Source organism: Crotalus tigris, unplaced genomic scaffold, assembly GCF_016545835.1.
Source record: "Crotalus tigris isolate CLP2741 ecotype Arizona unplaced genomic scaffold, ASM1654583v1 scf7180000018468.2839379, whole genome shotgun sequence".
NCBI lineage: Eukaryota > Metazoa > Chordata > Lepidosauria > Squamata > Viperidae > Crotalus > Crotalus tigris.
In genome coordinates, this window is record NW_024097024.1 from 1,760,536 (window position 1) to 1,772,591 (window position 12,056).

At 36.8% G+C, this 12,056-nt stretch overlaps 2 protein-coding genes across 7 annotated transcripts in view; both read left to right on the forward strand.

Annotated features, from left to right (window-relative positions):
• The window catches only part of TDRD1 (tudor domain containing 1), a 35,012-nt gene extending 28,679 nt beyond the window's left edge, over positions 1-6,333 (forward strand). For all 6 annotated transcript variants that reach the window (XM_039352722.1, XM_039352723.1, XM_039352724.1 and 3 more), the window contains 5 exons: positions 2,716-2,829; positions 4,099-4,266; positions 4,883-5,092; positions 5,252-5,298; positions 5,933-6,333. In XM_039352722.1, coding sequence (XP_039208656.1) covers positions 2,716-2,829; positions 4,099-4,266; positions 4,883-5,092; positions 5,252-5,298; positions 5,933-6,025 — 632 coding nt within the window. In that variant the 3' untranslated portion in view covers positions 6,026-6,333. The remainder of the gene's footprint in view (positions 1-2,715; positions 2,830-4,098; positions 4,267-4,882; positions 5,093-5,251; positions 5,299-5,932) is intronic.
• Positions 6,334-8,256: 1,923 nt separating this feature from the next.
• The window catches only part of VWA2 (von Willebrand factor A domain containing 2), a 34,999-nt gene continuing 31,199 nt past the window's right edge, over positions 8,257-12,056 (forward strand). The window contains exon 1 of the mRNA XM_039352729.1: positions 8,257-9,273. The gene's annotated coding sequence lies outside the window, so the exon portion shown is untranslated. The remainder of the gene's footprint in view (positions 9,274-12,056) is intronic.

The window sequence follows — 12,056 nt, forward strand, 5'->3', positions numbered from 1 at the left end:
AAAAAGGTACAAAAAGATTATTGGAATCCATTGGAAAAGAGAAATATATTTCATTCTAAAAATTAATTTTGGTCCATTAAACATTTCATGCAGAGTATTGCTACATCATATGATTGTGTTTTCACATAGAACAAAATGGGGTTGTTTTGTTCCAGGTATGGAATTGTACTTCTCCGGAAGAGATTTAGGGTGAGGTATAGAGAAGGCAAAAACTTAAGATAACTGAAGGGAGGTTGGGAAAGGAAGGTGCTAAGCTATCACAGGAGAGTACAGGGAACATTTTCCCTAGTAGTGAGACCATTGTAGTAAGAAATAAAGGCCAGTACGTTGGCAGCTGTATTTGCATTAGAAGGGAAAATATTGGAGGATTGAATAACAGAATAACAGAGTTGGAAGGGACTTTGGAGATCTTCTAGTCCAACCCACGACTCAGGCAGGAAATCCTATACCATTTCAGACAAATCTCTTCTTAAAAAGGTCCAGTGTTGGAGCATTCACAACTTCTGGAAGCAGGTTATTCCACTGATTCATTGTTCTAACCGTCAGGAAATTTCTCCTTAGTTCTAGGTTGCTTCTCTCCTTGATTAGTTTCCATCCATTGCTTCTTGCTGTGCCTTCAAGTGCTTTGGAGAATAGGTTGACTCCCTCTTCTTTGTAGCAACCCCTTTACAAACTGGAACACTGTTACTATGTCAGCACTACTCCTTCTTTTCCTTAAACTAGACATACCCAATTCTAGCAACCATTCTTTATATGTTTTAGCCTTCAGAGCACTAATCTTCTTTGTTGCTCTTCTCTGCAGTCTTTCTAGAGTCTCAACATGTTTTTTACATTATGGTGACCAAAGCTATATGCAGTATTCCAAGTGTGGTTTTACCAAGGCATTATAAAGTGGCATTAACAGTTCATGTGATCTTGATTCTCTCTCATTGGAAAGTTGACAGACTGGAAGGAATGCCATACTGGAGACAGCTGAGAATAAAGAGCATAAAAGCATGGATTTTGCTCTAAATGCCTCATAAAATCAATCTAGAATTTTGTTTTGCCTGAAAATTGGACCAAATTGTTGGGTTTGCAGCTAATTTTAAATGGTTCAGCAATGGAACATAGTAGCTTTTTCCAGATAGGCAATAGATCATAATTCCTGTTCCATGCACATTTTAATAGGAAAGCAACATTTATTTATGATACCTATGAGTCTAATAATATTGTTGAAAAGAAAAGGGCTGGAAAGAAGCTTTTCAGGCAGAAGTGGTGGTCTCTAGCAATCATTTTGATTTCCCTCAATACTGCTTTGTATGAATCCAAAGTAATCCTCAGATAATAAATAAAACCACAACCCAAGGCTAATAGTCATCTTAAAACACTTCCAGTTGGCCATAGAAAGAATGAGGAACAGACAGATTTCATTGCTAGCTCAAGATGGCTGTGGGAGGAAATTGGAAGAGCGTGGATTGATGTTCGAAGTGGTGTAACTACAGAAAGGAGAAACAAGGAACTTAAACAGGAGTAGGCTTTGTAGTGGGAAATAATGATAGGGAAAAAGCAGGACAAGACTATCATCAAGAATGTTAATTAAAAAGGAATGTAGAAGCTGTAAGCTGACTTTTTATGTTTGTAAATATCAGAGAGAAGAATGAATGTTTGAAGTAGTGGGTTTATGATTTTGAAGTTGTATCCCTATACATGATTGAGCTTTTTGGTCTTAATTGATTTGCTTATCTGAAATTAGAACTGATATTGTCGTGGTGGGGCAACCAATAATTTGCCAAGTTTAACATTATGGTAACATTTCAAATGTTCAATGTCAGTAGGCAAAACTGAAGTTTTAAAGAAATGGATAGTTGATGGATAGTTATTTTTCCCTTAGGCGCATTTGATTTCCCTTAAGAAAACAGCCCCACAATTGCTGATGATACAGTGTCTTACTTATTTTTTGAACCTGAAGTATGGCAAAAAGTCAAGATTTATTCAGAATCTGGGAAATGTCAGATGAAAAAGCACTCAAACCTAAATCCTAGGCAGATGATTGTAAACTGAAAGCAGCTTCGAGTTCAAAAGCTCAGCTGATTTATTTCCATTTCAGTTGTGTTGTAGTTGAAATTGTTGAAAAGCTAAGTGTGTTTGAGATATGATCTATTTTCTCAACTATATTGTTCAGTGTATTCCTGGCTTCAGCGCTTCAGGTTCCATAATAAGTAGGCTAGCTTAAAGGATTTGTACAAGTTTTTATAGTCTTCCATTCAGTAGCCCATTGATATGAGGGGGTTAAGAAGAAGGCAAGTGAGTTGGGACCAGGCAGGATTTTGTTCCTTGTTCCTAGTATTTCAGACAGGCAGACATAAAGACAATGAAACCCTGTAAGCTGCATTTTAAGAGAATGTAGGAATGCTGTGAGAACTAGGTGTTAGTGGTGATTAGTGCAGAAGAAAAGAAAGCCTCCCAGAATCAGAGGTAATTGTGCACGTGTGTGTGTGTGTGTGTGCGCGCGCGCGCGTGCGCACTTATATACATACATAAATTTTAAATGTATATAAACTTACACAGTTGAAAGATTACTATTTTAGGACATATGTTGCTAAAACAAGTCAGGGATGATATACAAAAAATGTATTGAGCCTTAAATAACATATTTGATTATGTTATTCAAAAGCTGCCCTTTAAAATGTTTTTTTTATAACTAGTTTTTAAAGATACATTTTCTTTTCATTTCAGTGGATTCACAAAAGCTCCATAAACTAATGATTGAACTTGCAGACTATTGCTGTGCTCAAAATGATTGCACCTTCCAACCAAAGATTGGTGAGCCCTGTTGTGCCAGGTTCTCAGGTAAGGGAATGGATTTGGAAAACCAAAATGTGTATGTTTGTGAACGAATGGATAAAATAAAAAATTCTACTTAATTTGTAGAATGTTCTGCAGAGATGCAGGATTAGGTGAAAGCAGCACCATTTTAATGTGTTGCATTTAAGTTTATTTCATTTAAATTCAGTGAAATTAAATGCTATTTTTAAAGAAACCAGTATATGCATTTAGTAGTTTGACACATAACTCCAATAGCTACTAAAGATGTAATAATAAAATTCACAATTTCAATAGTTATATCAGGTGGTCAGTAAAACAGAGTATTTATTTTTTAATTCTCTGAATAAGTTAATCACACTGAATTCAGATCAGCTGGTCTCAGCAGCTTATGCCTGGGAAAAAACAAATAACGTTTTTCTGAATTGTTTAATTTGTTTCAAAAGCAAGCCAGAGTGTAGTTACTTTAGATAGAAAATTATTTAAGTTCTCTGTCCTGTTTTTATTAATGACATTGATTTTATAACCTTTTGCAATTAGTTAGACTCAGGTTTATCTTTTGATAACCAGCCAGGACATCAGGAGACATCCCACTGTCTCTTTTGTTAGTAACTTAGGCCAGAAGGGTGTTTATTGGGGTGGAACAAATCAGTAGGCCTTTAAGGATCATGTGGGAATTATTATGGATGCGAAAGCAGTTTGAGAACAAGTGTGAAGAAAGAAATTGCCCCGAGAGACTATTGGATTCACAATGGGTGTGCTTCCACTGGTGTGATAGTGTTTGATCATACTGCTCATTCTTGACTATCTCCCTCTTAAATAACCTCCCATAGTCCCATTCTTTTTTTAAAATGGCTTTTTGAATTAATTCTAAATTTAAAGGAAATTTATTCCTTCAAAAAATAAATCTCTCTTCAAATACAAGAATTTGGAAAAATTCTTCCAAATATTATTTTCTATAACACTACTTCTGGCCACGTACTGTAAGCTACACAGAAGCAGTTTACTCTTTTAAAAAGATATTTTCCTTTAAGACTTCTCCCCTTTCTTCACTTTTACTCTCCAGTTTAGAAATAGGGACATTCTCCACAGTGGATTTTCTTCTTTAGAAAAACTCATTGAACAAACAGAGAGTTCGGCAGAAGAGCAACAAGTGGGTTAATCAAGATTTAATTAGAGTGGGTGCAGTCTTCACAATATTTAAGAAAAACCTCAGCGTTTTGGAATATGCAGTTGATTGGTTTGTCTACAATGATGAGCTTCTCAGTCTTGATTTTTTTTCCCCCACCATTTTAGGTGATGATAAATGGTACCGTGCTATAATTTTGGGGATTCATGAATCAGAAATAAAAATCGTGTATGCTGATTATGGAATTGTGGAGATGTTGCCTTTCTCTAGACTTCAGCCTATAACTGCCCCCTACTTACAGTTACCGTTTCAAATACTTAAATGTTCCTTAGCAGGTAACAAACCAACCAGTTTAGTTTCTCAAACAGTAAATATTTCCTTTAGTTATATAGTTGTTTATGTCTTCATAACATTAAACTATTAATGTTAATTAATAAGTAACCATAGTGAGTTGTTTCCCTCCCCCCCCCTTTGTTGCTTCTGGATGACCACATCCAGATTTTAAATACAAAGAGAGATGTGCCAGAGGGCAAGACACGTACTCCTTTTCAGTGTTTCATAATCATGAAAAAATAGAGATTCAGATGAAATTTGTGCTATAAATGCACGTGAAATGGTATTAGTGACATTATATTAGTGTCAGCATAAAATAATTTTAAAATTGATGATTCCTTGCTTGAATAAGCCTTTTCTTTCCTTTTTCGTGTTAGTTATGCCCTTAAAGTATGCCACATATATTCTTGATGTGTCAGAAATTCAATGACATGTATTGCTGTGTAGGTGTGGCAGAGGGTATTAAAGAGACAGTTCTTCCTTTATTTAATTAATGCTGAATATACAATGAAGTACATGTAAATGGTTCTAACATTACCATTCTGTGTAGAGTTGATTGAAAGTAAATCTCTTTGAACTTCTGAACCAGCATATATTTGTAGTTTTTCTCTATTCCAGATATTATGGGACTGGATGGAAAGTGGTCCATATCAGCAATAGAGAAGCTGAAAAGTCTCTTAATGAATGCCAATGTAATGATTACAGTGAAAGAAGTTTCTCAAAATATTTATCCAGTAATTGTGCAAAAAAAGAGTGAAAATCGTGTTATGGATATAGCAGAACAGTTAATAATTGAAAATTTGGCAAAATATAGCAATAATGGGAATCGTAAGTACTTCCAAACAAATACCTGCATATTTATCTGCTATGTATAAGATAATATTGCTAAACAAATACTGGTAGCAAGTACTAGGAAGTATATTTCTATTTTCACTTGGGTTTGTCACTACTGGAATACATATTTAAATCTATTTTTCCTTTGTTTAGAATGTTCAAAGACAACAGATTGTTCCTGCATAGAGTTGAAAAAGCAAGTAAGTTTCATTTTGAAATTAATTTTCTTGATTTTTGAGTACAGATAGTTTACATAGAAATGATCTACAGAACGTTTGTCTGTTACAATATCTTCACTGAAAGATACAAATCAGGGTTTTAAAATGTATAACCTGCATAATAAAAAAACATAATAAAAACATGAATTTGTAGAGGTCATTGCATAATTGATATTATGTTCCCAAATGAAAATGTAACCAGTTCCTGAAATTTCAACTACAAATTTCAACTATCATAAAGCTCTCCGTGTATATGAGTAATTGACTGTAAAGGCAATAAAGAGATGTGTCCTTTCCCCAAGAAAAAGCTATGAATCCAAAATTAATAATCTATATTTTCAGAAATATTAATTCTTATTTTAACAAAAAAGTGGACTAGTATGAAATTAGCAAAATTAAGTGTGATAATGCTTCCAAACTAATACTTATAAAATATGTGTTCTGTTAGTGAGGCTCATTATTTGTTGAATAAGTAGAGTATATTAATTGCAATATTAAGCAAATATAATCTGAACTAGATGTTTATTGGTGCTTTCTGTTTGCAATGAATTGACTGAAAACCTAACTTGAGACAAGATAATTTCATTATAATTTCTGGTTTTCTTCTATTTTATAGGTTGCAAAACTTGAACAGGTTCTTTATTTTCTCCTGAAAGATCGCTTTGGTGAAGATAACATTCCTAACATTATGAAGGCCTTTGAAAAATAAAATTATCTATGTATCATACCTTGCAGTAATATCAAATATTGTAAAAATAATATTAAAAGTTAACGCATTTTGTTTTGTATCATATTAAAATTTAGGTTGCTGATTTTTGGATCCCCCAAAGTGCGAAACTAGTTTTTCTGCCAAAAGATGCCGTGAAATAACTGGGATAATTTAGAATCAACTATGTTTTGTGTGCCATAAGTTTTTCAGATACTTGAACTGTAATTGGGTCCTGAAGCAGAGCTGTGCAGAATCAAAATGTAAAAACACTGTATAATACTTATTAAAGCAATACTTTTATTAAGTCAGATCAAGTCTGAACAGTTCATTAGCTTTTGTGTTGCTAAGAATTTACCAGAAGAATTGACATAGACTTTAGATATTCACATTAGGAATCACATAGACTTGATTGGGATAGAAAACAAATTGGTTAAGTGTGACATACATCCAAAACTGAACACTAATATGTCCATAAGTTGTGTTTTGCAATCTTCAACTGTTCTCAGGAAGGAACCCTGAAATTTCTATAAGGCAAAGACTATATTCTGTCTTCAAATGTCTAAGGATGCCTGCAGGCCTGTCCCCTACTTCTCAAAACATTGACAGACACATTCAACTACAGATTTGATGAAAGTTGTAAACAAACATGCAAAGGCCGCGCCCACTCAGCTCCGGCAATGCAAAAAAAGTTGTGATACGTTGAAACACGTCACGTGATGCAGCGAGTTTGATACCAGTGATCTAGTCCAGTGATGGCGAATCTTTTAGAGACTGAGTACCCAAACTGCAACCCAAACCCCACTTGTTCACTGTCGAGTGCCAGGTGGGCATGGCCCATTGGCTGGGTGTGGCCCATTGGCTGGGTGTGTCTGCGGTGGTAACGGCAGACTGGGTGGGACAAAAAAGTTCAATCAATTCCAACTTTGCAAGATCTTTTTTTTTTTTCCTGCAAGAAGTTGAAATTGATTGATTGAACATTTTTTTTTTTTTTTTTTTGCACACGGTGGCGGAGGCCTAAAGCGAAAAGATTTTATAAAGCCCAGCTGAAGGCCTAGGACTGGGGCGATGGCGCGCGTGCCCACAGAGAGGGCTCTGAGTGCCGCCTCTGGTACCCGTGCCATAGGTTCACCACCTCTGATCTAGTCTATTTAAAATGCAGCTCTTCTTCAGCTGTCTAACTGAATGTGGAACCATTCCCTACTGAGATGAAGTCATTTGCAGCTTAAGCTGAACACCTAAAGCATTTGCTTAGGTATCTTACAACTATCCTGCCTTGCATGTTCCTTTCAATAAAACTCCCTGACAAAAATATCAAACATTTCATGAGATTTCCCTAGTCATCACTACATTGCCAGGTCTTTGAGAGAACAGAGGGTCAATAATTAAGTCAGCCCTAAAATACAGGTTTACTTACCATGGCTATGTCCACATTTCCCTTTCCTCCTGGACACAGGTTGCAGCAATTAAATTGATGGTGTTAAATCTCGTGAAGAACAAAAAATATTAGGCATCTTTCACTGCTGGTTAAAGCCAGCACTGGATTCAGATTATTTCAATGGTGCCGTACGGTACAGCACAAAGCCTAACTCATACTTAACAGCTTTAAATAAAAGTGCTTTCATTTTTTTTAGTTTGCTTTCTACACATGCAAAAGTTGTAAATGCAAGGATTTTCATTACCATAGTAACTGTGAAAGGTCACTAAACAAGACAATTTAGTAAACGACTATCTGTAGAGAATCTTCTGCTATTGTGAGAAAAGGTTTCCCATCAGATGGATATGAATGCTGTTAAAAAGTCCCAATCCTTGATCTCTGCACCTCCTGCAAGATAAAATATTTTAACTCTACAGCTAAAGCTTTTGAGCCATTAAAACTGATTAAGGATTTCCAGAATCCGTATTATTAAATAAACAAAACGGGGATTCATTTTTGCTTACCAAGGCAATCACCATTGATTGTAACTTTTTTTTACTATCTTATTTTAAAATTAGATAACCTGTGCACGTGTTTATCTGCATGTCATTATAGGCTGCTGCTTGTCTCATACTTTCCCGGTATATGTTCAAATATAGTTGGGATTGGTCAAGATTTCAGTTTCTGTGATGAGGTGAGAATGATCTTGGAGAAAGTGGAAGAGATTGTTGTCTAGGAAACAATCAGATGACAGGTAGGAGCCTTCTGCCTCTCATCTATGGCTTAAGGGCCAGAGAAAGAAATTTCAGGACCCCACCCTAAGGGATCAAGCAGGAGATGGGAAGTTTTGTACATTTAAACTTGAAAGACTGGAGTCAGTCCTTGCAGGTAAACAAGACAGGAAATACTACTAGATGAGCTAAATATACATTAGGTTTAGAGAATCTTGCAAGTCTGGAAGTACAAAACATCCGGCTTAACTGCTTGATCCACTAATTTCTACTCAAATGAATCACAGCTCAGGAAATTACAGCTTAGTATTATATGAATTGAGTCCACATATATGTGGGATACGTAATAGCGATCTACGTGCAGTAAAATAACTAAGCAAATGTATAAAATAAGCCACTACTTCTTGAGGTATCAGTAACAATTAAAATACATTAGATGCAGCCAGGAAAAATAAGGATGCCACAACTTCAGGTAGAAAAGAAACATCCACCTGGCTGAAAAGGAGAAACGGGAGGGGTTGTCTGTCTCTTTGACCCCAGTGTGTAATTGGTTGCTGGCATTCCTGTTCTGCATTCCTCACCTTAAAGGTACATATTTCTAGTGCCGACTCCCGAATTTCCTTGGCACTTGCCGCCTTTCCCAATAGGCGGAGGCGTATCTTCCCACCGACTCAGCCTGTCCAACGTGACCGAACGGGCCCTTGGAAGGAGAAATAGGGAAACACCCATCTTGACTCCTGCGCAAAACCCTCCCCGCTTTGGTGCAAGTTTGTGCGGAAAAGTTCTCTTTGCTGCAGCCTCCTGGTCTGGGGCTGGGGAAGAGAGTTAGAGTGCTGCGGAAGGGAATACTGTGCAGGAGCAATTCTCAACGTGCCTGGCGGGAGAGAATAACCCGCGGACTGTTTTATTGCGGCAAATAAACTTCCCGGAGCACCGCGCTCCCTTGTTCACAGAAAAGAAAGTAGAGAGGGTAGATGTAAAAAGGGAACTTCGAAACTAAGTGCGCCAGCGCTTCGCTTCCCCCCCTCCCCCCGGAAAGTTTACTTTGCACGTCTGATGCGCTCTACCTTCAGCCAATGAGTTTCGGGGAACGAAGGCGCCAGGTAAGTTTCAACCTCTTTCATCAGTTGGTCCTTGCAAACAAAAACAGCAGCGGCGGCGGCGGCTTAAGGCTCGAGAGCCGAAAAGTTGCTGCGCGCGTAATCATTCAGGTCCGAAGAAGGGAGCCTTGCGCGAAGGCTTAAAACCGCCTTCTGGACCTGGGCGACCCCCAGCTCCTCTCGGTGTAGCGCAGAGATCAGCGGATTTGAGGGATTTGGGAGAGAGAGGCATTTGTCAGATTTTACGGTCATCCGATTATGAATCACAATGCTCTCCGGGGTCTCGGTTTTGCAGTACGAGCCGCAACCCACATTTCCAAGATTTGGAAAAGCTGTCCTGAAGACAGAGGATTTGGCATAAGCAGCACTCTTATTAAACGAGTTTGGTATCTTTCCATTTTGATCCTGGAAAATGCATTGTGCAATATTTTGGAAGAACTTTGCCTGGTGCAAAGTTCCATAGTTCCACCACCTCAGAAGTATTGAATCACATATCCCATCATTCTCAGTTGAGTGTGGGAGTTGTAGTCCTGCACATCAGGTTGAAAAAGGCTAATGCTTGTTGATGGACTAAGTGAATTGTGTGCCAACAGTTTGCTAAGTTTTGAATATGAAGAATTTTAGTATTGTCTCCCCACCCTGACCCCAAACTCAATTTTGTCTCTTTTAATTCTTGGAACTAGAATGGTTATAAACTAAATATTGTTGCACAATGGTTGTCCAGATCATATGGCAAATATATTTTTTTCCATATGAACCTTGCTAAAAGAACCTAAGATAAGGGTTCAAGTTTTTAGACCAGAAGTCTTTTTCAGACTACATGTTAAATTAAAGAGAGAGAGAAATTGGGGGATTATGTTGGAACCTAAAGTTTAGCTGTGAGGCAAATTCCAACATGTTTTATTCTGCCCCTGTATATGTGTGTACATATATAAAATGTTCATATGCAGACTGTCCAGCATGGAGAGAATTTTAGAGAACTTGGCATTTTGTTTTGAGTATTAACTTTCTGCTTAAATAAGCAGACATAACTTGTCACATATCTTTTGAGTACTGTTTTGAAAGCTGTATATTGTATATACAAATGGCAATAATAACTTGCAAATGATTTCCAAGTTTCTGTTTGTGCCCAGCAGTTCAAATTTGTTCACATTCTGCTGTGACTTGAGCACTGTCCTACTTTCCTTTCTATGGAGCACACTGAGCAGATAGCTGTCTCCTTCTCTATTGCATGTTACGGGAGCTACGCCAACTACCTGAGGAAATAAAGAAATATCTACTGTGTATGCTTAATAAAATATGTGCCTTACCATACATGTCATCATTGCCTGATCTTACCACTTATGTGATCTCTTCTGCTTTGCTAAAGTTTCCTAATGCAGCTGGAAGCAACACAGCCACTTTTCTTGTTGAATCAAGCCATTAAGACAGGTCTGAAAGATTAGACAAAATAAAAAGCTTCATGCAAAAGAAAATGTTAGAATAGATGCCTGATGTGCTTATAATCTCAGGTTCATCTTAAATTACTTCACTTCAAGCAGAGAAGTGCAACTTTCTGGACTAAGTATCATAACTGACTTTTTAATGGCAGGCTAGAATGGTACATGTGGTTGGGATCAAGATGAACCACTAAAATTTTATCTCATATTTCAAACTAAGTGAAAATAATCATAATGTAATTACTGTGTAATTACTTATTTAATAATGTTAGAAGAAAAATTATAATCTGACCAATTTCTTTAGTCATAACCAGGAGCTATAGGTAGCCTCACAGCTTCAGTTGTACATTTCAGCCTCGGGGACTGTAGACAGCAGAATGAAGAAGAACTTCACATATTTTCCATAGGACTATTTGAGGAACTATAGCACAAATATACCATTCAGCTCTTCATATGCCAAACAATTAATTCCAGCACCTGTCCTTAGATCAGTGTTTCTCAACCTTGACAATTTTAAGGCATGTGGACTTCAACTCCCAGAATTCCACAGCCAGCATCTGGCTGTGGAATTCTGGGAGTTGAAGTCCACATGCCTTAAAATTGTCAAGGTTGAGAAACACTGCCTTAGATAAAGATGAAAGAGAACAGATTTATCTGTTCAATAGTCAATTCATTGTTATATTTTAATGTGGGGGATGAAACCAGAAGAGGCTTTTATTTTACAGTCATCCTGTCTTACATGTGAAATGTCAAGCTGTCTTCCATTTGTTACCCTCTAATGCAGTGTTTCCCAAACTTGACAATTTTAAGGCATGTGGACTTCAACTCCCAGAATTCCACAGCCAGCGTTGCTGACTGTGGAATTCTGGGAGTTGAAGTCCTCATGCCTTAAAATTGTCAAGTTTGGGAAACACTGCTCTAATGTTTTCCCCAGTTCTTCCCACCTTTTTCTTACCATAATTTATTAGGTAGAGAAATATAACTGCATTACTTTTAAATGTTAGCATTTCATCTTCAAGAACATTTTTCTATTTACATTTGGCCTGAACAATTTGTTAAACATTAGATAACTGAATCAAGAATAAACCATTTATAGATAACTCACGCAGGAGTAAATAGGACTATACTTTATGGTAAGTCATGATATATTTTAACAATCATTTACTGAACAACCATTCTAATCTCATTAATGCATTATACTAACCTATTAATCATTTTTACCAGCAAATTTTGATAGATTGCACAATAAGTGGTTCCATCAATCTGTTGTCAAATATGCGGATGTCTATTATTTCAAAGAGCAGTTGCATAGCAATGATTGATCATTTTGGCACTATAGACAAGCAG